This window comes from Oncorhynchus masou, chromosome 29 (assembly GCF_036934945.1).
Source record: "Oncorhynchus masou masou isolate Uvic2021 chromosome 29, UVic_Omas_1.1, whole genome shotgun sequence".
Lineage (NCBI taxonomy): Eukaryota > Metazoa > Chordata > Actinopteri > Salmoniformes > Salmonidae > Oncorhynchus > Oncorhynchus masou.
Window position 1 is genome coordinate 30184568 of NC_088240.1, and position 26826 is coordinate 30211393.

General features: G+C 44.9%; 1 protein-coding gene across 1 annotated transcript in view; it reads left to right on the plus strand.

Moving 5' to 3' along the window:
• slc49a4 (solute carrier family 49 member 4) overlaps window positions 1-26826 on the plus strand; it is a 69557-nt gene that overhangs the window by 11984 nt on the left and 30747 nt on the right. The window contains exons 3-4 of the mRNA XM_064944473.1: window positions 15264-15547; window positions 18878-19007. Coding sequence (XP_064800545.1) covers window positions 15264-15547; window positions 18878-19007 — 414 coding nt within the window. The remainder of the gene's footprint in view (window positions 1-15263; window positions 15548-18877; window positions 19008-26826) is intronic.

Genomic DNA, 26826 nt, shown 5'->3' on the forward strand with positions numbered 1-26826 from the left:
TGTATGAAGTTGGTGAGGGAGATAAGTCTCCAACTTCAGCGATTTTTGCAATTTGTTCCAGTCACAGGCAGCAGAGAACTGGAACGAAAGGCGGCCAAATGAGGTGTTGGCTTTAGGGATGATCAGTGAGATACACCTGCTGGAGCGCGTGCTACGGGTGGGTGCTGCCATCGTGACCAGTGAACTGAGATAAGGCGGAGCTTTACCTAGCATGGACTTGTAGATGACCTGGAGCCAGTGGGTCTGGCGACGAATATGTAGCGAGGGCCAGCCGACTAGAGCATACAGGTCGCAGTGGTGGGTGGTATAAGGTGCTTTAGTAACAAAACGGATGGCACTGTGATAAACTGCATCCAGTTTGCTGAGTAGAGTATTGGAAGCTATTTTGTAGATGACATCGCCGAAGTTGAGGATCGGTAGGATAGTCAGTTTTACTAGAGTAAGTTTGGCGGTTTGAGTGAAGGAGGCTTTGTTGCAGAATAGAAAGCTGACTCTAGATTTGATTTTAGATTGGAGATGTTTGATATGAGTCTGGAAGGAGAGTTTATTCTAGCCAGACACCTAGGTACTTATTGATGTCCACATATTCTAGGTCGGAACCATCAGGGTGGTGATGCTAGTCGGGCGTGAGGGTGCAGGCAGCGAACGGATGAAAAGCATGCATTTGGTTTTACTAGCGTTTTAAGAGCAGTTGGAGGCCACGGAAGGAGTGTTGTATGGCATTGAAGCTCGTTTGGAGGTTAGTTGGCACAGTGTCCAAGGAAGGGCCAGAAGTATACAGAATGGTGCCGTCTGCATAGAGGTGGATCATGGAATCGCCTGCAGCAAGAGCAACATCATTGATATATACAGAGAAAAGAGTCGGCCCGAGAATTGAACCCTGTGGCACCCCCATAGAGACTGCCAGAGGACCGGACAGCATGCCCTCCGATTTGACACACTGAACTCTGTCTGCAAAGTAGTTGGTGAACCAGGCAAGGCAGTCAATAGAAAAACCGAGGCTACTGAGTCTGCCGATAAGAATATGGTGATTGACAGAGTCAAATGCCTTGGCCAGGTCGATGAAGATGGCTGCACAGTACTGTCTTTTATCGATGGCGGTTATGATATCGTTTAGTACCTTGAGCGTGGCTGAGGTGCACCCGTGACCGTCTCGGAAACCAGATTGCACAGCGGGGAAGGTACGGTGGGATTCGAGATGATCAGTGACCTGTTTGTTGACTTGGCTTTCGAAGACCTTAGATAGGCAGGGCAGGATGGATATAGGTCTGTAAAAGTTTGGGTCCAGGGTGTCTCCCCCTTTGAAGAGGGGGATGACTGCGGCAGCTTTCCAATCCTTGGGGATCTCAGACGATATGAAAGAGAGGTTGAACAGGCTGGTAATAGGGGTTGCGACAGTGGCGGCGGATAGTTTCAGAAATAGAGGGTCCAGATTGTCAAGCCCAGCTGATTTGTACGGGTCCAGGTTTTGCAGCTCTTTCAGAACATCTGCTATCTGGATTTGGGTAAAGTAGAACCTGGAGAGGCTTGGGCGAGTAGCTGCGGGGGGGCGGAGCTGATGGCCGAGGTTGCAGTAGCCAGGAGGAAGGCATGGCCAGCCGTTGAGAAATACTTGTTGAAGTTTTTGATAATCATGGATTTATTGGTGGTGACCGTGTTACCTAGCCTCAGTGCAGTGGGCAGCTGGGAGGAGGTGCTCTTGTTCTGCATGGATTTTAGTGTCCCAGTACTTTTTGGAGTTAGAGTTACAGGATGCAAATTTCTGCCCGAAGAAGCTGGCCTTTGCTTTCCTGACTGACTGCGTGCATTGGTTCCTGACTTCCCTGAACAGTTGCATATCGCGGGGACTATTCGATGCTATTGCAGTCCGCCACAGGATGTTTTTGTGCTGGTCGAGGGCTGTCAGGTCTGCAGTGAACCAAGGGCTATATCTGTTCTTAGTTCTGCATTTTTTGAACGGAGAATGCTTATCTAAAATGGTAAGGAAGTTACTTTTAAAGAATAACCAGGCATCCTCAACTGACGGGATGAGGTCAATATCCTTCAAGAATACCCGGGCCAGGTCGATTTAGAAAGGCCTACTCGCAGAAGTGTTTTAGGGAGCGTTTGACAGTGATGAGGGGTGGTCGTTTGACTGTGGATCCGTAGCGGATACAGGCAATGAGGCAGTGATCGCTGAGATCCTGGTTGAAGACAGCGGAGGTGTATTTGGAGGGCCAGTTGGTCAGGATGGCATCTATAAGGGTGCCCTTGTTTACAGATTTAGGGTTGTACCTGGTAGGTTCCTTGATGATTTGTGTGAGATTAAGGGCATCTAGCTTAGATTGTAGGACGGCCTGGGTGTTAAGCATATCCCAGTTTAGGTCACCTAACAGAACAAACTTTGAAGTTAGATGGGGGGCGATCAATTCACAAATGGTGTCCAGGGCACAGCTGGGAGCTGAGGGGGGTCGGTAGCAGGCGGCAACAGTGAGAGACTTATTTCTGGAGAGAGTAATTTTTAAAATTAGTAGTTCAAACTGTTTGGGTATGGACCTGGAAAGTATGACATTACTTTGCAGGCTATCTCTGCAGTAGACTGCAACTCCTCCCCCTTTGGCAGTTCTTTCTTGACGGAAAATGTTATAGTTGGGTATGGAAATCTCAGAATTTTTGGGGGCCTTCCTGAGCCAGAATTCAGACACGGCAAGGACATCAGGGTTAGCAGAGTGTGCTAAAGCAGTGAGTAAAACAAACTTAGGTAGGAGGCTTCTGATGTTGACATGCATGAAACCAAGGCTTTTTCGATTACAGAAGTCAACAAATGAGGGTGCCTGAGGACATGCAGGGTCTGGGTTTACCTCCACATCAAAACTGGTCGCCTAGAGTGTTGGGGACAAAGAATAAAAGGAGCAGATTTCTGGGCATGGTAGAATTCAGGGCATAATGCGCAGACAGGGGTATGGTGGGGTGCGGGTACAGCGGAGGTAAGCCCAGGCACTGGGTGATGATAAGAGAGGATGTATCTCTGTCTGGACATGCTGGTTGTAATGGGTGAGGTCACCGCATGTGTGGGAGGTGGGACAAAGGAGGTATCAGAGGTATGAAGAGTGGAACTAGGGGCTCCATTGTAAAGTAAAACAATGATAACTAACCTGAACAACAGTATACAAGGCATATTGACATTTGAGAGAGACATACAGTAATTGCAGGTGTTGATTGGGAGAGCTAGCTAAAACAGTAGGTGAGACAACAACAGCTAATCAGCTAGCACAACAACAGCAGATAAAATGGCGTGGGCTAGGCAGAGAGGGTCGGATTAACTACACACAGAGCCTGAGTGCGGCTGGGGCTGGGGAGTACCGTGATTAATGGACAGTCCAGCAGGCATCAGCTATGTAGCTAAGTGATCACAGTGTCCAGGGGGTAGAGGTAGATGGGACAGGGAAGCCGCCACTACACTAGCGACACAGCGTTTAAAGTTAGTATCCCGGGGGTGGTAGGGGTGGTTGGCAGGGAGATGTGCCTGGCTCACGGCTAACTGGTGCTAGCTTCGTGGCAATGGCGTCCAGAGTTTACAGCAAGGATCCGGTGGAGTATTGGGCTCTAGCCGTGTATGAGTGTGGTTCGGGTGAACAGCTGAGTAAGCCGGGAAGTGGGCCTCAGGGATAGCTTCGGTACTGCGTGCAAGCTAGCTGTGAAGATCAGAAGTAGTGGTCCAGGAATTACGGCAAGAATCCGGCGTTGTTGTGGAGAGACAGTTCGATACTGGTAGACTGGCGAGTATTATCCAGGCTAAAAAAAATGGCTGGCTGTGCAGAAGGTAAAAGCCGCTACCAGTGGCTAACAATGACTAAATAGCTTTTAGCTAGTTAGCTGGTTAGCTTCTGGAGGTTCTTGAATGTGTTCTAAAAATAATAGCGATTCCATATCACATTGGGTGAGGCAGGTTACTGGAAGGTATAATCGAATTAAAAATCGAAAAGAGATTGAAAATAAATATGGGTCCAGTGAGTGGTTGGGCTGGCTGGGGACACGGCTATTCAGACAGTTAGCAGGCCTGTGCTAACAAGCTAACAGTTAGTAGGCCAGGGCTAAACAAGCTAGCAGTTAGCAGACCGGGGCAAAACAAGCTAGCAGTTAGTAAACCGGGGCAGGCTAGCAGTTAGCAGGCCGAATTAGCAAGCAAGCAGATAGCAAGGGCTAGAAAGTTAGCCTTTGGGGGATGTCGCCATGGGGTTAAGTCTGTTTATGCCACTTCGTGTGGTGACATCGATAGACCGGTCGTGGGTCCGGATATTGTAGCCCAGGAGTATGCTTTGGTGGTAGCACAGGAGCCCTGGCCGGGCAAGCTTCAAGCTAAGTGGATGGAAACGCTAGCCAGGAGTAGTCATCCGGGGTTGCGGTTAGCTAGTTGTGAAGATCCAGATGAAAATGTTCCATTTGCTGGGGGATCCGGGGATAAAAATAATAGGTCCGTTAGAGTCGCGTGGTTCGAACTGGCGAGAGCTTTCCGAGCTAAAGGTTAGCTGATGACCGCTAGCAATGGTTTGCTGACTGATAGCTGGTAGTTAGCTGGCTAGCTTCAGTTGAGGGGTTCCAGATCCGAAGTAAATATAAATACATTAGAGAAAAAGAAAAAAAAAGAAGCAGATCCACCCTACATTGGGTGAGGCGGGTTGCAGGAGAGTATTTAGATGTTGAGGTTTAGCAAAATATTTAAAAAGATATGCAAAGAAAAATGTGTAAAAACGATATATACAAGGGACACGACACGACAAGACGTCTGACTGCTACGCCATCTTGGATTCAAAGATACAGTACACCTGAGTCCAATACCAGGCGAGTTTACCACTGTTCCAGTGGTTTAAACTTCTTAATTGTTTCCCTAACAGTGGTAAGTGATATATTTAATTTGTTTTGCTATATATTTGTACCAATTGCAACCATTGGCGATGGATGACGAAGTGATTTTACATGCTTGTTAAATAATCAAATCAAATTCAATTTTATTTGTCACATACACATGGTTAGCAGATGTTAATGCGAGTGTAGCGAAATGCTTGTGCTTCTAGTACCGACAATGCAGTAATAACCAACAAGTAATCTAACTAACAATTCCTAAACTACTGTCTTATACACAGTGTAAGGGGATAAAGAATATGTACATAAGGATATATGAATGAGTGATGGTACAGAGCAGCATAGGCAAGATACAGTAGATGGTATCGAGTACAGTATATACATATGAGATGAGTATGTAAACAAAGTGGCATAGTTAAAGTGGCTAGTGATACATGTATTTCATAAGGATGCATAAGGAGCACAGTATATACGTATACATATGAGATGTATAATGTAGGGTATGTAAACATTATATTAGGTAGCATTGTTTAAAGTGGCTAGTGATATATTTTACATAATTTCCCATCAATTGCCATTATTAAAGTGGCTGGAGTTGAGTCAGTGTGTTGGCAGCAGCCACTCAATGTTAGTGGTTGCTGTTTAACAGTCTGATGGCCTTGAGATAGAAGCTGTTTTTCAGTCTCTCGGTCCCAGCTTTGATGCACCTGTACTGACCTCGCCTTCTGGATGATAGTGGGGTGAACAGGCAGTGGCTCGGGTGGTTGTTGTCCTTGATGATCTTTATGGCTTTCCTGTAACATCGGGTGGTGTAGGTGTCCTGGAGGGCAGGTAGTTTGCCCCGGTGATGCGTTGTGCAGACCTCACTACCCTCTGGAGAGCCTTACAGTTGTGGGCGGAGCAGTTGCCATACCAGGCGGTGATACAGCCCGCCAGGATGCTCTCGATTGTGCATCTGTAGAAGTTTGTGAGTGCTTTTGGTGACAAGCTGAATTTCTTCAGCCTCCTGAGGTTGAAGAGGCGCTGCTGCGCCTTCTTCATGATGCTGTCTGTGTGAGTGGACCCATTCAGTTTGTCTGTGATGTGTATGCCGAGGAACTTAAAACTTACTACCCTCTCCACTACTGTTCCATCGATGTGGATAGGGGGCTGTTCCCTCTGCTGTTTCCTGAAGTCCACAATCATCTCCTCAGTTTTGTTGACGTTGAGTGTGAGGTTCTTTTCCTGACACCACACTCCGAGGGCCCTCACCTCCTCCCTGTAGGCCGTCTCGTCGTTGTTGGTAATCAAGCCTACCACTATTGTGTCGTCCGCAAACTTGATGATTGAGTTGGAGGCGTGCGTGGCCACGCAGTCGTGGGTGAACAGGGAGTACAGGAGAGGGCTCAGAACGCACCCTTGTGGGGCCCCAGTGTTGAGGATCAGCGGGGTGTAGATGTTGTTGCCTACCCTCACCACCTGGTGGCGGCCCGTCAGGAAGTCCAGTCCAGTACCCAATGTCCAGTACCCAATGCAAATGTATTAAAAATAAAACACTGAAATATCACATTTACATAAGTATTCAGACCCTTTACTCAGTACTTTGTTGAAGTACCTTTGGGAGCAATTACACCTGTATTTGGGGAGTTTTTCCCATTATTCTCTGCAGATCATCCCAAGCTCTGTCATGTTGGATGGGGAGTGTCTCTGCACAGCTATTTTCAGAGATTTTCGATCGGGTTCAAGTCCGGGCTCTGGCTGGGCCACTCAAGGACATTGAGACTTGTCCCAAAGCTACTCCTGCATTGTCTTGGCTGTGTGCTTAGGTTAGTTGTTCTGTTAGGTGAACCTTCGCCCCAGTCTGAGGTCCTGAGCTCATTGGAGCATGTTTTCATCAAGGATCTCTATGTATTTTGCTTTGTTCATCTTTCCCTCCATCCTAACTAGTCTCACAGTCCCTGCCGCTGAAAACATGCCCACAGCATGAATCTGCCACCACCAAGCTTCAACGTAGGGATTGTGCCAGGTTTCTTCCAGTGGTGCATGATGTGTGACACTTGATTTCATCAGACCAGAGAATCTTGTTTCTCATGGTCTGAGAGTCCTTTAGGTGCCTTTTGACATACTCCAAGCGGCCTGTCATATGCCTTTTACTTAGGGGTGGCTTCCGTCTGGCCAGTTTACCATAAAGGCCTGATTGGTGGTGTGCTGCAGAGATGGCTGTCCTTCTGGAAGGTTCTCCCATCTTCACAGAGGAACTCTGTCAGAGTGACCATCATGTTCTTGGTCACATCCCTGACCAAAGCCCTTCTCTCCCAATTGCTGAGTTTGGCCAGGTGGCCAGCTCTCGGAAGAGTCTTGGTGGTTCCAAACTTCTTCCATTTAAGAATGATGGAGGCCACTGTGTTGTTGTAGACCTTCCCCAGATCTGTGTCTCGACACAATCCTGTCTCGGAGCTCTACGGACAATTCCTTCGACCTCATGGCTTGGTTTTTGCTCTGACATGCACTGTCAACTCTGACAGGTATGTGCCTTTCCAAATCATGTCCAGTCAATTGAATTTATCACAGTTGGACTCCAATTAAGTTGTAGAAACATCTCAAGGATGGTCAATGGAAACAGGATGCACCTAAGCTCAATTTCGAGTCTCGTTGCATAGGGTCTGAATACTTATTTAAATAAGGTTTTTTATTTGTAATAAATTTGCAATAGATTCGAAAAACCTGTTTTTGCTTTGTCATTATGGGGTATTGTCTGTAGATTTAGGATTTTTTATTTATTTAATCCATTTTAGAATAAGGCTGTAAAGTAACAATGTGGAAAAAGTCAAAGTTTGAATACTTTCCCGAATGCACTGTACTCTGGCATGAGTTTCGATACAAGATCATGCCCCATAATGTTGTGAGATTATTTCTCTAGAAAACTCAGATCAAACGTAGGCTACACAGAATTGTATATTTATTAAAATTACAAATAATTTGAATAGCTATGGTACTTTGCTGGTTTCTGCTTTTAAATTGCAGCTTTAGGGAGGAAAGAAAGGACCCATCTAGTTGAGCATAGTTTTGATGGATGAAAGAATTCATGAACCACTCGTTTTACACTCATATTGAACTGTCACATTGAAATAGTTCCTGCTCGTTTTGAATGCCTCACAATAGCAGAGACCTGGAATGGGATTGAGGCTCACCGTTTCCTCCTAAAACTTTGAATTCTATATAAATAGCTGAATTGTGTGGATGCTTCTTTTTTGTTGCTCTTATTGGCTACTGCTTTCATTCACACTGTCATTTCTGCCATCATTATTTCCACCAGCTGAAACCCCTCCCAGAAGGAAACCATGTCCTTTCTTCCATTGCTCTCTTAAAAAATATAGTCAATATTTCCTCCACTTTCTAAAAAAGCATCTGTGTGTTTAAAGGAGGCCTAGGCAAGGTTATCTGGATTACTTTAGGTATGAAGGTACTTTTATTATCCTACCTGCTCTATTGTTCATCTGCCACGTATTTCTTATTAGGCTCCACAATGAGCTCGATTCAGGTGATACATGAAGGGTATTTCAATTGAGGAAGGAAATTGTATTTCCGTAATGAGGTGTATAGCACTTTCACCAACTGAATTCATGATGTTAGGTTTGTTAATTTTGCTCCCAAAGGTTAGGTATAAACTCATTGTATTCTAACGGCACATTTTCTCGGAGTCTGATTGGGTCTGTAAAATGAGACCATTTAGTTAAGTCTATTGCTATATTAATACAGACTAAAAAGTCTAAAATAAATTGGAAAGATTGGCTCTTGTTTTAGGAGAGATGCTTAGGAAATGAGACTCATGAATGATTCCTTCATTGTAGAAAATTATATAAAGGTGTTTGAAGAAAGTATAAACTTTTATATTGTGTTTGCCCCAGGCTTTGTAAAGTCTGGTCGCAAATCTGTTTATGCTGCAACACATAGCCTTAGCCTGGTCCCAGATATGTGCCTTTACTGCATTTAACTGACAACAACCTCTTCATGCCCCACAAGTCTTCATTCTCCCTGTCACCTCTATGCTTCAGAGGGCAGCTGAGTATGGAACAAAAGAATAGGTGTGTGTGTGTGTGTGTGTACTAGACTAGAGACCTGCATAAAGTTGACTTGACAGTACATGTCCTTGGCCTAGGATCATCCATAAGCATGACATAATATATATGGTGTTGGTGTGGACGTTTTTACAGTGACTATGCCTACGTGGCTGAAGAGGCCATATGCTGTTGTACTTTGTCATGTGAGAAATACAGGGTCACACTGAGGCATACACCATCAAATAAGAGAGGCGGTTCTCGTGGAGGAGCGTTACATTGCAGTAAGGATGCCTACACAACCGCACTCTGCAGACAAAGTACTCTGTGGAGTGCTGTTGTGATTATAAAATCTCCGCATCCAACTGAGACCCAGAAAGTGTTGCTATCGAGGTGATAAAGTGCCAATACGTAAAGGTTTTAACACCCATCTATGTAAAGCACTATCCCTGAGAAGGTGTCTCTCCTCTCACAGTTCCCGTGATTACATTATACATCTAGCCTATACGGGACAAACAATTCAAGACACGCTTACCATGCCTAACTCCTGTACTAATTCCTGTCAACCTATGTTTATAGTTGTAGTATTTAAGAGTACGTAACAGTTGTAATGCCAGTAAGGGAGTATTTTATGATCAACGTTGTGCCTTTTATGAAAACGCGTTAGTGATGTCAAAATATACTCCTAGAGGGAAGGTAGATCCTTATGCCATGCGAGTGGAATACCTCCCTCATACCATGGCAACCGTACTGTTCTGTGAGTTGTGCGGTTCCTGAGCAAGCAGCCACTGTGCATTTAAACCATAAAGATTTATGAAGTTTCTCAGAGGGCTTAAAATTGTTCTGACCTTTGGAGATCAGAACAGATAACCTGAGGTAACCTCTGACACTTTCACTCAGGCGTATATGAATCCTTGATATTTAAACTGAACAGTACAGCCTTATTGAGCTGTGTATCTAACAGCCTATGATCTATTTCAGAAACAGATCCCCCAAGTCACCAGCAGGTGTCACTCATTGCATTGCGTTTGCTGCTGCTGCTGAGACATGGGGTTTGTGTTATTTTTACCCATGCTGCTGCCATGTACTTGTCTCACACACACATAAATATTCAATTTCCATCTCTCTTGAAACGACAAGAGTGTGGGTGCTGCTGGGTCTACGATGGTGATTTTAGATACGACCAATGGTAAGAGGTTCTGCTGATCTGTTGAGAGGTCCGTGGGAATAAGAGGAGATGAACGGGAGAGGAGAAGACAGGGTAGAAGAGGGGGAGAGGTCAGGGAAGTAAAGGAAAGAGGAGCAGATAGGAGAGGAAAGGAAAGTAGGAGGAGAGGAGCTGAGAGAAGTGGAGAGGAAGGGAGCTGAGAGGAGGACAGGAGAAGAGAGGAGAAGAGGTGAAGATAGAATATGAGAGGAAGGAAGCTGAGAGAGGACAGGAGAAGAAGGAAGCTGAGAGGAGGACAGGAGAAGAGAGAAAATGAGAGGTAGGAAGCTGAGAGAAGAGAGGAGAAAGAAAAGGAGAAGAAGGAAGCTGAGATGAGGACAGGAGCTGAGAGAAGAGAGTAGGAGAAGAGGTGAAGATAGAAAAGGAGAGGAAGGAAGCTGAGAGGAGGACAGGAGCGGAGAGAAGAGAGTAGGAGAAGAGGTGAAGATAGAAAAGGAGAGGAAGGAAGCTGAGAGGAGGACAGGAGCAGAGAGGAGGAGAAGAGGAAGGAAGCTGAGAGGACGAGAAGATGAAGGAAGCTGAGAGGAGGACAGGAGCGGAGAAGAAGAGGTGAAGATAGTAAAGGAGAGAATCTGAAAGGAGCGGAGTGAGTTCAAGTGCATCCCAGCCAGCGATCAAACAGAGTCTTTGATTTTCACCCCCTCCTAAAGATTGATTTAGAAACAGGATGGCTCCCCTGACAGCACGCACTAGATCATATTTTTAAAGAGGGAGAACAATCGTTTCATGTTCGATGGGCGTATTTCTTCACCATATGCTCTGGAGGGTAAACTTTGTTCAGTTTTGGAGCTCATTTCTGAGAATCAAAGGGAGTGGGTTGTGAGATTGAAACACCTTCCTGTTGTCAGAGCTGCTCTCTGGTGTAGTTCAAGTAAGGAAACGTACCTGAAGGCGATCTTTGTGTGAGTCAGAATATCTGAAAAGAGGCCAGGGCAGGGGAGGAGGATAAAAGACAAGACACCATTACAATGGTCACTAATTTGACAGAGGTCGGAGCACCAATATGATAACTCTTGAATTAAAGCAGGCAATGGTGCAAAGGTTCTCTCTCAGAAATATATTCACGTCTCGTTGATTGGCCACACACACACACACACACACACACACACACACACACACACACACACACACACACACACACACACACACACACACACACACACAACCATGACGTGTTGTGTCCCTGTACCAACTGCAAACTTTGCCACTGTGCCAATGATACTGCCATGGCCTCTCTGATTGTGCCACCCTCTGACACATTAGATTCAATCAGGTATCTGGAAGTGGCAGTGGTATCATTTCTGTCGCACAGTGCCAGGTTAGAGACGCGAGCATATCGTTTATCTAACTGACTTACTCACACGCTGGGCTGGCTTGGTCTCAGAGCAATGAGATTTTCTCTGACAGGGTTCATCAATATACATTAAGTGAATCATCTCTCGCAGAACGACTGCCCTCCCTCCATCCCTCCATCCTCCCCTCTTCCACTCTTCCACACCCAGGGTTGGAGAGTTACTCATATGATCTGATTAAAACTAACTTCAATCAGTTATGTTACCAGCAAAATTATTGTAATCAGATTACAGATACTATTGAAAAACTAGATTACTTTTTGGATTCCGAAAAGATGTTTGTGGAAAAAAAATACATTATGACACCTTTCTGTTTTCTCAATGACATTTAATTCAGGCATTGAAAAAAGGTGCCAGTTTTAATTTGTTCCACCTGAGTGAGTCTGATCACAAGTCAGAGACCACTATAATGACACTCCAAATGCGTTTCATGGATCCTTTTTGTCTTCTAATGCCTCTTAAAGGGAAAGTAATCCAAAAGATTTTGAATTATCAGCAGGTCAGTTTTAGGATGTGTTGTCATCAAGTGTACAAGATGGAAGATAGATTTGTGGACAAGCGGGCACCATAAATCTTTTAATTATTTTGATCATTCTGTTTGACTTGAATGGAATGAATGATCACAGCGTGAGAGGTAGGGAGACTGGGGACGGGTGCAAGATGGAGGGAGTGTGGAGGAGGGAGAGAGACTGGGGGGAAGGAAGAGAGAGCTGGAGAAGGAGTTTGTTAAGTGAGGTGAGGGAGAGAGAGGAGGAAGGTGAAAGGGATTGAGGGAAAGCAGTGGGAGAGGGAGAGAGACATGAGAGAAGTAAGGGAGAGTATTGTAGGAGATGGAGGGAGGGGGGAGTTAACCGTCGTTTGAGAAGATCTCAGGAGGAGATATGGGATAGCTACACTTCCATCGATCTGTCTTGCCAGCGTTGACAGCTCTTTGTCTTCTGCTATGAGCTTATCTGGTTTGAACTCAAGGCAGACAGCAGTGTTCGACTGGTTTACGGGTGCCAGGACTGTAGCAGAATGTCTGTCAATATTAGTGCTGTGTTCTTTTCCTCGAGATAAGACTCAGCAAAGAAGATGCACAGGTTCTTAATAGTTTTTTTTAGTCTCACCTTTGTTGCCTGCCTTGTAATCTTTTAGAAGAGTTATTGTACATTTACCAAGCTGAAGAAGCTTCTATCTGGAAAGATAACCATTTTATCTTAAATCATACCCACATTAATGCTAATAATGAAAATCGTTAAAGGATTTGCACCAGAGGTGGGCAATTTTGTCTCGGGCCTCGTAGAGCTTCAAAATTCAGTTGATGGTCGCAAGTTTTTTTTTTTTTTTTTTTTTTTTTTGTCAAAAGCAATTTGGCCAGGAAATTGAAGTTATTTGAAAATATATAGGTCCATTATAATGTATATAAATATACAGGTCCATTATAATGTATATAAATATATATAGGTCCATTATAATGTATATAAATATATAGGTCCATTGTAATGTATAGAAATATATAGGTCCATTATAATGTATAGAAGTATACAGGTCCATTGTAAATCCGACATACTTACGATCTAGTTTTAGACGTTCAAGAGTGGCCAAGCTCACTCTTCAGTCTCTGCCCGGGCAAGATGAACAAGGCATCCGCAGGTCACAATCAATAAGCACATGGAACTTAATGCCCCCCCCCCAGCAAAAACACAGAGAGAAGCTCCTCCAACCCTTAAGTCACAGGGGGGTCAAATATAGACTTATTTTAGTTTTAATTGGAATGCCATCAGAGGATGGACTGTTTAAAGTAAGACCGGAATGGAGCCCAAGCCTCATTAAACAGTTTGGAGTTCCCACGTGAATTGAATTGAATTTGTTCTAGTTACATTGTAGGATTTTTAATGAATTTATTTGCAAATTATGGTGGAAAATAAGTATTTTGTCACCTACAAACAAGCAAGATTTCTGGCTCTCACAGACCTGTAACTTCTTCTTTAAGAGGCTCCACTGTCCTCCACTCGTTACCTGTATTAATGGCACCTGTTTGAACTTGTTATCAGTATAAAAGACACCTGTCCACAACCTCAAACAGTCACACTCCAAACTCCACTGTGGCCAAGACCAAAGGGCTGTCAAAGGACACCAGAAACAAAATTGTAGACCTGCACCAGGCAGGGAAGACTGAATCTGCAATAGGTAAGCAGCTTGGTTTGAAGAAATCAACTGTGGGAGCAATTATTAGGAAATGGAAGACATACAAGACCACTGATAATCTCCCTCGATCTGGGGCTCCACGCAAGATCTCACCCCGTGGGGTCAAAATGATCACAAGAACGGTGAGCAAAAATTCCAGAACCACATGGGGGGACCTAGTGAATGACTTGCAGAGAGCTGGAACCAAAGTAACAAAGCCTACCATCAGTAACACACTACGCCGCCAGGGACTCAAATTCTGCAGTGCCAGACGTGTCCCCCTGCTTTTGCTAGAGAGCATTTGGATTATCCAGAAGAAGATTGGGAGAATGTCATATGGTCAGATGAAACCAAAATATAACTTTTTGTTAAAAACTCAACTCGTCGTGTTTGGAGGACAAAGAATGCTGAGTTGCATCCAAAGAACACCATACCTACTGTGAAGCATGGGGGTGGAAACATCATGCTTTGGGGCTGTTTTTCTGCAAAGGGATCAGGACGACTGATCCGTGTAAAGGAAAGAATGAATGGGGCCATGTATCGTGAGATTTTGAATGAAAACCTCCTTCCATCAGTAAGGGCATTGAAGATGAAACATGGCTGGGTCTTTCAGCATGACAATGATCCCAAACACACCGCCCGGGCAACAAAGGAGTGGCTTCGTAAGAAGCATTTCAAGGTCCCGGAGTGGCCTAGCCAGTCTCCAGATCTCAACCCCATAGAAAATCTTTGGAGGGAGTTGAAAGTCTATGTTGCCCAGCAACAGACCAAAAACATCACTGCTCTAGAGGAGATCTGCATGGAGGAATGGGCCAAAATACCAGCAACGGTGTGTGAAAACCTTGTGAAGACTTACAGAAAACGTTTGACCTCTGTCATTGCCAACAAAGGGTATATAACAAAGTATTGAGATAAACTTTTGTTATTGACCAAATACGTATTTTCCACCATAATTTGCAAATAAATTCATTAAAAATCCTACAATGTGATTTTCTGGATTTTCTTTCCTCATTTTGTCTGTCATAGTTGAAGTGTACCTATGATGAAAATTACAGGCCTCTCTCATCTTTTTAAGTGGGAGAACTTGCACAATTGGTGGTGGACTAAATACTTTTTGCCCCACTGTATATATTTAAAAAAGGAAAATATGTCAAACCTCCTTCGGTTCTGATTGAATGGGTTCGTGGGCCAGATCCGTAGTTTGTCCACCCCTGTTTAGATGATGTTTTCTATTGCCACTCAGACACACTGGTTTGGGAAGGGCTGGCAGGGCCCAGTGGATGACTCAGATCTCACACTGCAGCAGCAGGACTCAGACTTCATGAGAGAATCCTGACTCCGACAGGAGTAAATAGAAAGAAGAAGAAATATGGTCTTAAATAACCATACCCATAGAGATATATATTTTTTAAATGTAGAATTATATTTATTCATTTTTTAAACTACTTTTCCCTATAGGCTAACACTAGAATGAAAATTGCAGGTAGTTTCTCACATAGAAACATGCTTAGGGAAATGGATTCTTTCTCGTTAATGGCATCTCTCTGATTACACTGTCTGGCTACATTGCATCTGTTGTCTATATGCATAATGTGATATTAATGTTTCATGTTTCCCTCCTGATCCTCTCTGCAGGTTAATACACGGCGGTCAGCTGCTGAATGGTTTGGCTGGTCCAACCATAATGAGTGCCGGCCCCCTCCTCTCCACCACATGGTTCGCTCCGGACCAACGAGCCACAGCCACCGCTGTCGCCTCATTGGTGAGCTACCTGGGGGCGGCGTGCTCCTTCATTGTCGGCCCACTGCTTGTGCCCGCCCCCAACGACACCACACGTGCCATGGTTTACCGAGCCGACGTCTCGACAGACACCCAGATGAACCACATACGAGACAGAATCCAACTGGTTTTGTATGCAGGTACTGATGTTCTAATATCTTATGTAGCTGTAATGTATGCGTTCATAAAGCTTTTATAAGGAGCCATACTGTGAAGTGTTATTCAGATCCATAAGAAACAAGATCCAAATGGTTATGTATGCAGGCAGGTACTGAGAAAAAGAAATGCGGTCTCTACCTCACTTTGAAACACTGGCGCATACTGAAGATGAGAAGATATTCAGCAACTATATAGCGCAATTGTCCTACCAAGAGTAGCTGAGTATCTTCTCATGTTATGTATGCAGGTAGGTACTGACAGCCCCGCAGCCTCTCAGTCATTCATCATTACCCAACAGGAATCAATAGCAGATCATCTCTGGATCATGTCTGCCCTGTCTAGTCCAGGGAGAGAAATACAATCAGCTGAAAGTGATGCGACTGTCTGTCTCATCACGCAAATATCAGACTCAAACGTCTCAACAATATAACATTCAGAACAGAACTGGCTGCCATAAAAAGATGGAGGCTTAGCCTGTTCTGCTTAACTGATTCAGAAAATTAAAGCATTTAAAGAAAGAAAACATCATCCCCAACAATAGTAGATTGAGGCTTTGTGTTAACTATTAGTATTACATTTCAAAGGACAAAACTGACACATTTCCTGAACTGAGAGCTTTAGAGGTCAGAAAGCATTTAGATGGAATTACATTCATTGACGTTTTCCTCCTGCTCCTCTGAGGAGAATAAATTATATACTTCCGCAGTCACACCTGCACTACAGAAAAGCAGCAATCAACAGTTGTGCCAAGTGTTTTGGTTTGAAAAATCAATGTGATCTGGCATGGACCCTTTCCTGTGCCAGCCAGAGAGTAAAAATGCAGCTGCTGTCCAATCAAACTGCACATTATGATAGGAAAAAGCATGATTTATGATTCTGGTGGTACTTTTTGGGAAATGGACAGACTAAAAATGCTGTGGACTTTCAAAGAGAAATGGGTCCTGTTTGGTTTCCCAGGCCAGGCCAAGCCCAGTTAAAGGGGTTGGGGGAATTTAGGAGCTTGTCTGGAAGGCAGGGCTGTTAGGGCATGCTGACAGAGAGAGTATCAGAGACCTCTACAGTCTCTGTGCCAGCTGAGTGATGTAGTCCCAGGCCCAGCTCTCTGATAAGCCGCTTGTCTCTTAATTGACTGATCTGGGCATCTGCAATAGAGCACGCCTGGAACTCTACAGTGCCTTCAGGAAGTGTTCATACCCCTTGATTTATTCCACATTTTGTTGTTACAGCCTGAATTCAAAATTGATTAAATATATCCCCCCCCACCTTTCTACGCACAGTACCCCATAATGACGTTGTGAAAACATGTTTTTAGAATTCAAATCAAATAGTATTTGTGACATGCGCCGAATACAACAGGTGTAGACTTTACAGTGAAATGCTTACTTACAAGCCCTTAACCAACAATGCAGTTTTAAGAAAATTCCCCACCCCAAAAAGTAAGAGCTAAAAATAACAAATAGCCTGGATAGCCATTTGATTAGATGTTCAGGAGTCTTATGGCTTGGGGCTAGAAGCTGTTTCGAAGCCTCTTGGACCTAGACATGGCGCTCCGGTACCGCTTGCTGTGTGGTAGCAGAGAGAACAGTCTATGACTAGGGTGGCTGGAGCCTTTGACAATTTATAGGGCCTTCCTCTGACACCGCCTGGTATGTAGGTCCTGGATGGCAGGAAGCTTGGCCCCAGTGATGTACTGGGCCGTATGCACTACCCTCTGTAGTGCCTTGTGGTTGGAGGCCAAGCAGTTGCCATACCTGGCAGTGATGCAACCCATCAGGATGCTCTCGATGGTGCAGCTGTTAAACCTTTTGAGGATCTAAGGACCCATGCCAAATCTTTTCAGTCTTCTGAGGGGGAATGGGCATTGCTGTGCCCTCTTCACGACTGTCTTGGTGTGTTTGGACCATGTTAGTTTGTTGGTGATGTGGACGCCAACCTGCTCCACTACATCCTCGTCGATGAGAATGGGGGCGTGCTCTGTCCTCCTTTTCCTGTTGTCCACAATCATCTCCTTTGTCTTGATCACGTTGAGGGAGAAGTTGTTTTCCTTGAACCACACAGTCAGGTCTCTGACCTCCCTATAGGCTGTCTCATCGTTGTCGGTGATCAGGCCTACCGGTGTTGTGTCATCGGCAAACTTAATGATGGTGTTGGAGTCGTGCAGTCATGAGTGAACAGGGAGTACAGGAGGGGACTGAGCACGCACCCCTGAGGGGCTCCCGTGTTGAAGATCAGCGTGGCAGTTGTGTTGTTACCTACCCTTACCACTTGGGGGTGGCCCGTCAGGAAGTCCAGGATCTGGTTGCAGAGGGAGGTGTTTAGTCCCAGGGTCCTTAGTTTAGTGATGAGCTTTGAGGGCACTATGGTGTTGAATGCTGAGCTGTCAATGAATAACATTCTCACGTAGGTGTTCCTTTTGTCCAGGTGGGAAAGGGCAGTATGGAGTGCAATAGAGATTGCATCATCTGTGGATCTTTTGGGTTGGTATGCAAATTGGAGTGTGTTAGGGTTTCTGGGATAATGGTGTTGATGTTAGCCATTACCAGCCTTTCAAAGCATTTCATGGCTACAGACCTGAGTGCTACGTGTCGGTAGTAATTTAGGCAGGTTACCTTAGTGTTCTTTGGCACAGGGACTATGATGGTCTGCTTGAAACATGTTGGTATTACATACTCAGACAGGAAGAGGTTGAAAATGTCAGTGAAAACACTTTCCAGTTGTTCAGCTCAGAGTACACGTCCTGGTAATACGTCTGGCCCTGCGGCCTTGTGAATATTGACCTGTTTTATGGTCTTACTCACATCGGCTGCGGAGATCGTGATCACACAGTCGTCTGGAACAGCTGATGCTCTTATGCATGTTTCAGTGTTACTTGCCTCGAAGCGAGCCTTATTATGTGACATGATAAGCACATTTATACTCCTGAACTTATTTAAGCTTGCCATAACAAAGGGGCTGAATTCTTATTGATTCAAGACATTTCAGCTTTTCATTTTTTAAACATTTCTAAAAACATAATTTTACTTTGACTTTATTGGGTATTGTGTGTAGGCTGTAACACAATAAAATGTGTAAAAGGTTAAGAGGTGTGAATAGTTTCTGAAGGCCTCAGGTTCTGTGCTCTGCCAGTCCTACACAGTACTATCTCAAAGTAGGGTGGAATCAGAGACATGTGATTCTGGGTGGAATGGTTTTGGTGACACATTAACTGAGTTCAGGTAGGTAGTAAACTAATAATAACCCTTCTATTTGACTGTGTTAATAAGCTACTGATCTGTCTTTTCCTGTGTCTCTGTGTCCCTCCTGACATAAAGAGTTTGGTGTGGTGACAATGCTGTTTGCTGCGGTGCTGCTCTACTTCCCCTCCCGACCCCCCATGCCTCCCAGTGTGGCTGCTGCCAGTCAGAGACTCAGCTACAGGAGCAGCATCTGCAAACTACTCAGGTATGTACTGTCGGGTCCTTTGCCATCATCACACACCTTAAGTGGTCATTTTTTTATTAGACCTTAAAATGATTAAAATGATTCATCACAACTGTCACAAAAGGGCCTGGGGTGTCCTCGGTCGCTTCTCAACATGCCCTGTCCTGTTTTAACTTTGAGATGAGGAAGGAATGAATGGGTCTGTTTGATTAGTGGGTATGGAGAAATTAAATGAAGGGGTCTTGTTCCTCTGCCATGCGCCATCTGTTGGGCCTGCTGGTTAATGTGCATCAAAGACATCCTCTCTCCCCCTAGATTAATTACACAGTCATAAGATGGCACTGGCATTCCCCTGGCCCTGCTGAATAAATAGATCATCATCATCATCCTCTTCTCCTCATCCACACATAGCCAGGGTTCTCTGGAGGCCATGGTCATGTAACATGCTCACATAGCCAGGGTTTTCTGGAGGCCATGGTCATGTAACATGCTCATACAGCCTGCATTCAGAATGCACTGTCTGTGGGCCGGGGATCACGCGCTGGGCTGTGGACAGACCACCAGTGAGCAGGCTGGTTGAACTCCCTACAGTCCACCCCCCCAGCCAGACGGAGCACTCTTTCTTTTTCTCTCTCTTCCTCTCTATCTCTCTTATTCTTTTTATTTTTCTCATTCTCTCTCACTCTGTCCTTGTCTATCACTTGCTCACTCACTCACTTTATCTCTCTCCCTCTGTCTATCACTTGCTCACTCACTCACTTTATCTCTCTCTCTCTCTCTCTCTCTCTCTCTAGTTCTCACTGACTCTCTCTCTAGTTCTCACTGACTCTCTCTCTAGTTCTCACTGACTCTCTCTGATTAACAATAACAAACTCCCTGTAAAGCACACAGCTTCAAGAGAGGGATAATACCAGTCAAGCTGACATAAACCCAATGAAGACACTGTCCGATGCACGCATGCATACACACACACACATCTGGAGTCCCACTGATAGGCAGCCTTCCAGTGGCCAGTCTGACCTATTTCACACTCAAGCAGCATCAGTAGCTGTCTGGCTGAGAATTGTAGACGGAAGGGAAAAAAATAAAAGCTGGGCCTTATGTGTGTAAGTTCCACTCTTCAAAGAAAGATAAACTTGGGTTAGCAGCAACATTCTGTTTTCTGAAGTTAGCTAGGTCTTGAGTTGTATCCTTCCTTCTAAGCCAGCCTTTCCACTTCTGTTGTACCAGTGTTTCCCAGAGTTAGCTAGGTCTTGAGTTGTATCCTTCATTCTAAGCCAGACTTTCCACTTCTGTTGTACCAGTGTTTCCCAGAGTTAGCTAGGTCTTGAGTTGTATCCTTCCTTCTAAGCCAGACTTTCCACTTCTGTTGTACCAGTGATTCCCAGAGTTAGCAAGGTCTTGACTTGTATCCTTCATTCTAAGCCAGCTATTCCACTTCTGTTGTATCAGTGTTTCCCAGAGTTAGCTAGGTCTTGAGTTGTATCCTTCCTTCTAAGCCAGACTTTCCACTTCTGTTGTACCAGTGTTTCCCAGAGTTAGCTAGGTCTTGAGTTGTATCCTTCCTTCTAAGCCAGACTTTCCACTTCTGTTGTACCAGTGTTTCCCAGAGTTAGCTAGGTCTTGAGTTGTATCCTTCCTTCTAAGCCAGACTTTCCACTTCTGTTGTACCAGTGTTTCCCAGAGTTAGCTAGGTCTTGAGTTGTATCCTTCCTTCTAAGCCAGACTTTCCACTTCTGTTGTACCAGTGTTTCCCAGAGTTAGCTAGGTCTTGAGTTGTATCCTTCCTTCTAAGCCAGACTTTCCACTTCTGTTGTACCAGTGTTTCCCAGAGTTAGCTATGTCTTGACTTGTATCCTTCCTTCTAAGCCAGACTTTCCACTTCTGTTGTACCAGTGTTTCCCAGAGTTAGCTAGGTCTCGAGCTGTATTCTAAGCCACCACTTTTGCCCTTTCTTCCACTCCTGTTGGTGAGAGAGTTTGAACCATAGTTAATGATCTGGAGCTTGATAGGTTACTGTTCAGGTCAGATGAAGAGCCTCATCACAACACAGAGCAGGGGTGTGTCCCAAATGGCACCACATTTGGGTCTAAAGACCTCTGGTCTAAAGTAACGCACTAATAGGGAATACGGTGCCGTTTGGGCAGGTTGACGTTTGTCATGAATTTTGGGTTTTACGCACCAACCAAGCTTCTGGGAGACCACGATGGCTGTCTTTTCATTTGTCAAGATTCTTGCCCTGGAGGCAGAACTGAGCGAGTTCTGCTAGATTGTCCCGCTGCAAAATCAAAGTTGAAATTATAGAAATTCATGAAACCAAAATTAGCTTTTTGGTCTTAATTTAGGGTTAGGTGATGGTTTGGTTTAAAATCTGATTTTATAACAGTGGCTGTGCCAGCTAGGGACCACTCTGCAGAGCTGCCTCCAGTACACGAGTCTGGACAATAAATGCCAACCTTCGTCATTTGGGACACAGCCCAGCTCTCCACATATGTAGAAAAGTTCTCAGTACTACCTGACAACTACTCTTGGAATAGTAATGACGTTAGTTAGCAGCATTAGTATTGCTAATGGTCCCACTATAATTATTTACAAATGATTTATTTACACAAGAAAATACAAAACAAAAGGATGAAGGTTTAAAAGGCAATCTAAAAGAATATGCAGGGGAGGTAAGAAACCCAGACGGACTTGTAGACACCTCCCTTTCAATGTTTAGAAAACAAAACCATACAAAAATAAGTAGCAAAATAGATGATGAACAAACGGGTAAAGAAGTCAAAAGAAAATTCAAGTACAGTACATAGAGTTGCAGTGCTTGAGGTGTTCCAGGAAACTGTTCCAAAAACCTCTGTGGGAGATGGACCTCTGTGGGAGATGGGCCTCTGTAGGAGATGGACCTCTGTGGGAGATGGGCCTCTGTAGGAGATGGGCCTCTGTAGGAGATGGACCTCTGTGGGAGATGGACCTCTGTAGGAGATGGACCTCTGTAGGAGATGGAAAATTGGCCTAGTCTTCTACGGGAAAAAGAGGTGTGGAGATCGGTGTCAGTTCTAGTGGAGTAGTGGTGGACCTGAGTATTAAATGTGAATAGCAATTTGAAAAGAAACAGGGAGTATATTTGTTTTTTTAATGTAAATACAAACAGACAGAATTGAAGTTGGTTGATGTCATAAATATAGAGGATTTTAAAGCTATGGAAAGGAACTGGCACAGCTGTCTGAGTGAATTGTATGAGTCATTTTGCCTAGGAAGGTTCTATCCTGCTCATTCTGATGCATTGAACTCCAGCCAAGACCTGCCAAGGACAAATGGCACTTAGCTGATGATGCTGCTGGCTTCGTGGCTCACCAGAATATTTCACCCTCCGGCGCATTGCCCTGTGCTGTGCTTACTTAGGCTGGGTCCCAAATAGCACCCTATTCCCTATATAGTGCACCACTTTTGACCAGAGCCCTATGGGCTATAGTGCACTACATAGAGAATAGGGTGCCATTTGGGACAAAACCTTACTATAGAGTAATCTAAATAAACTGTGAGCCGGAAAAAGGTGCAAGTATATTGATTTCCCGCCGGCCACCATCACAGCAAGGTTAATAATACAGTAGCAGCTGGTAGCTGGAGAGAGAGGGCAAGTCACTTTTATGAGTCTATAACACTCTCTCTCGTCTAGACTCCTCCAAGCCCAAGTACCACAGGACAGGGTACTGGGGTACACTCTCTTCCAGTGGATAGGAGTAGGAGTGCCAATCCAGGATCAGTTTTGCCTCATTGATTGTAATGAATGGACAGGGGTGACCTGATCCTCAGCAATCCTACTGTTGATTCTAGAGGTCGACCGATTAATCGGAATGGGCTGATTAATTAGGGACGATTTCAAGTTTTCATAACAATCGGAAATCGGTATTTTTGGGCCCTGATTTGGCCTTTTTTTAAATTTGTATTTTCTGTACACCTTTATATAATCTTTATTTAACTAGGCAAGTCAGTTAAGAAGACATTCTTATTTTCAATGACGGCCTAGGAACGGTGGGTTAACTGCCTCGTTCAGGGGCAGAACGACCGATTTTCACCTTGTCAGCTCGGGTGATCCAATCACCTGCCTCTCGTTGCACTCCACAAGGAGACTGCCTGTTACGCGCATGCAGTAAGCCAAGGTAAGTTGCTAGCTAGCATTAAACTTATCTTATTAAAAACAATCAATCAATCAATCATAATCACTAGTTAACTACACATGGTTGATGATATTACCAGTTTATCTAGCATGTCCTGCGTGGCATATAATCTGACTGAGCATACAAGAAACATCACTTTTGTGCGTTTTGCCAGCAGCTTTTTGTTGTGTGTCAAGCAATGCGCTGTTTATGACTTCAAGCCTATCAACTCCTGAGATGAGGCTGGTGTAACCGATGTGAAATGGCTAGCTAGTTAGCGGGGTGCGCGCTAATAGCGTTTCAAATGTCACTCGCTCTGAGACTTGGAGTGGTTGTTCCCCTTGCTCTGCAATTAGCAAGACACCCCCGATAAAGGAGTGGTTCACAGAACACTTCTCAGTTCCTATGCTTCCTGGCTGATGTTTTGGTCACTTTTGAATGCTGGCGGTGCTTTCACTCTAGTGGTAGCATGAGACGGAGTCTACAACCCACACAAGTGGCTCAGGTAGTGCAGTTCATCCAGGATGGCACATCAATGTGAGCTGTGGCAAGAAGGTTTGCTGGGTCTGTCAGCGTAGTGTCCAGAGAATGGAGGCGCTATCAGGAGACAGGCCAGTACATCAGGAGACATGGAGGAGGCCGTAGGAGGGCAACAACCCAGTAGCAGGACCGCTACCTCTGCCTTTGTGCAAGGAGGAGCAGGAGGAGCACTGCCAGAGCCCTGCAAAATGACCTCCAGCAGGCCACAAATGTGCATGTGTCTGCTCAAACGGTCAGAAACAGACTCCACGAGGGTGGTATGAGGGCCCGACGTCCACAGGTGGGGGTTGTGCTTACAGCCCAACACCGTGCAGGATGTTTGGCATTTGCCAGAGAACACCAAGATTGGCAAATTCCCCACTGGAGCCCTGTGCTCTTCACAGATGAAAGCAGGTTCACAATGAGCACATGTGACAGACGTGACAGTCTGGAGACGCCATGGAGAACGTTCTGCTGCCTGCAACATCCTCCAGCATGACTGGTTTGGCGGTGAGTCAGTCATGGTGTGTGTTGGCATTTCTTTGGGGGGCCGCACAGCACTCCATGTGCTCGCCAGAGGTAGCCTGACTGCCATTAGGTACCGAGATGAGATCCTCAGACCCCTTGTGAGACCATATGCTGGTGCGGTTGGCCCTGGGTTCCTCCTAATGCAAGACAATGCTAGACCTCATGTGGCTGGAGTGTGTCAGCAGTTCCTGCAAGAGGAAGGCATTGATGCTATGGACTGGCCCGCCCATTCCCCAGACCTGAATCTAATTCAGCACATCTGGGACATCATGTCTCGCTCCATCCACCAACGCAACGTTGCACCACAGACTGTCCAGGAGTTGCGGATGCTTTAGTCCAGGCCTGGGAGGAGATCCCTCAGGAGACCATCCACCACCTCATCAGGAGCATGCCCAGGCATTGTAGGGAGGTCATACAGGCACGTGGAGGCCACACAAACTACTGAGCCTCATTTTGACTTGTTTTAAGGACATTACATCAAAGTTGGATCAGCCTGTAGTGTGGTTTTCCACTTTAATTTTGAGTGTGACTCCAAATCCAGACCTCCATGGTTTGATAAATTTGATTTCCATTGATAATTTTTGTGTGATTTTGTTGTCAGCACATTCAACTATGTAAAGAAAAAAGCATTTAATAAGAATATTCCATTCATTCAGATCTTGGATGTGTTATTTTAGTGTTCCCTTTATTTTTTTGAGCAGTGTATTAAGTTAAAATAAGTGTTCATTCAGTATTGTTGTAATTGTCATTATTACAAATAAAATAAGAAAATCGACCGATTAATCGGTATCTGCCTTTTGCCCCCCCAATAATCGGTATCGGTATCGGCGTTGAAAAATCCTAATCGGTCGACCTCTAGTTGATACATACAATACATCCCCTAGTCTGTTTTCCTGTCTGTCTGTCTCCTCAGAGTTTGTTTATCCCAGTTCCATCTCAGCACAGACTGAGGTAATCAGCTGAGAGAGTTAAGAGTGGTGCCAGCCCATCATGCTTTATTAGCATTTATACGAGTGTCTCGCCAATCACCAGGACTGTGTAGCCAGGAGTGTGTGTCTGTGTCTGTGTGTCTGTGTATCTGAACACAGAGAGAAGACTCCCCCTAACAGAGGAGCCCCCCCCCCAACCCTCCGTCTCAACTAGCTGCTAACACTGTCTGTCTGGCACCCCTCCAATCACTCTCTGCCCAATTACAATCATCCATAACACCTTGTTCTCATCACTGCCGCCTCCGCCCCAAAACCCTGTTTCTGCCATGTCGCTGATTTAATTTGAGGACCATCACTTCACCCCTCTCTAACAGCACCATTAAATCTCCAGCCTTCTGGTCTGACAGTGACAGCAGCCGTCATAGAAGGGGAAATCTCTCTCTCTCTCTCTCTCTCTCTCTCTCTCTCTCTCTCAGGACTGTTTGTTTTCCTCGCTTCTGTTGAGGATGGACGGCTGGCGTTTACTCATGCATTTGTTCATGACATCCATTGATATGCCGGCTGCGTCCTGTATGTATCTCAGAGGGACATCTGGCGAATGCTTAAGGCGTTCCTCATCCTCAGGGAGGGAGAGGGCATGAAAAGCAACTCTGAGGAAAATCTAGTTCACAGCTACATAGACTGAGACTTGAAAGTCTATTGTTTTGTTTCAAACTAAGTTGAGGAGGAAACTTGTCCCAAGTTGCTGCATAGCACTATATGACATCAATGTATTCCTCTGGCACTTTAGACAGCAATTTTGCAGTTTCATTCTCCTTGAAGAGAACCTCCACAGAGATACAGATTCATGGAGCACATTGATGGACAAACAACCAGCATCGTGGTCATGATCTTGATTAGCATCTTGTAAAATTCATGCTTGAGAATAACCCACCTCTTAGTGGTTTGTCAGTGTTTACAAAGACTGACAGACCTGGCCAAAGTCAACATTGATATGACCAACTCCAAATATTTATATTAGATTTACTCCTGATCTCTCATCTCAGACTGTTACTTGGCCAGAGACCACACAAATGTAGCTTTTGTTCCATAATTGTAGGCATCTCACTTAGTTCCCTTGTTTGAACGATGCCTTGGTTCTACCCGATACACCCTCTTAATGTCTCAATGGCAGAGCATAAACCTAGAACGTTCTCATAACCATCAACAAACTGTTTACAGCAGGTGGTAAATGTGTCGTTTGTAGACCCACAGAGGAATCTGGGCTGGGGAATTGATTTAAATGGGGTTGGCTTAATCTACTTGAAAGCAAAAGCGATAATGCCGCTATCTGGTCTGGGAAAGTATGCCTGTGGGGGACGTTAGATGGGGCATTAGATGGAGCTAAATAGTTTTTGACTTTGGAATGACCTTCCTTCCAGGGATCTTTTGATTCACAGAACAATCGGAGGGAATCATTGTCTCGGATCATCATCTCAGATGTGAAATTACTTTATTTGTGGACATGCTACTATTGCCAAACCCATTAATATGAATAAATACATGATTAAGTAGATCAGTTAATTCTATTGTTTTGAGCCTCGGCTGATTCATCAGTTTAGCGCGTCTGTGTGTAGTTGGTGTCACCTCATCAAAGGATCTTGGTTCTTCATCTCAATCTCATTTCATAGCTGTTGTTCTCCCCTGTATTCAAACCTCATCATGGTGTCA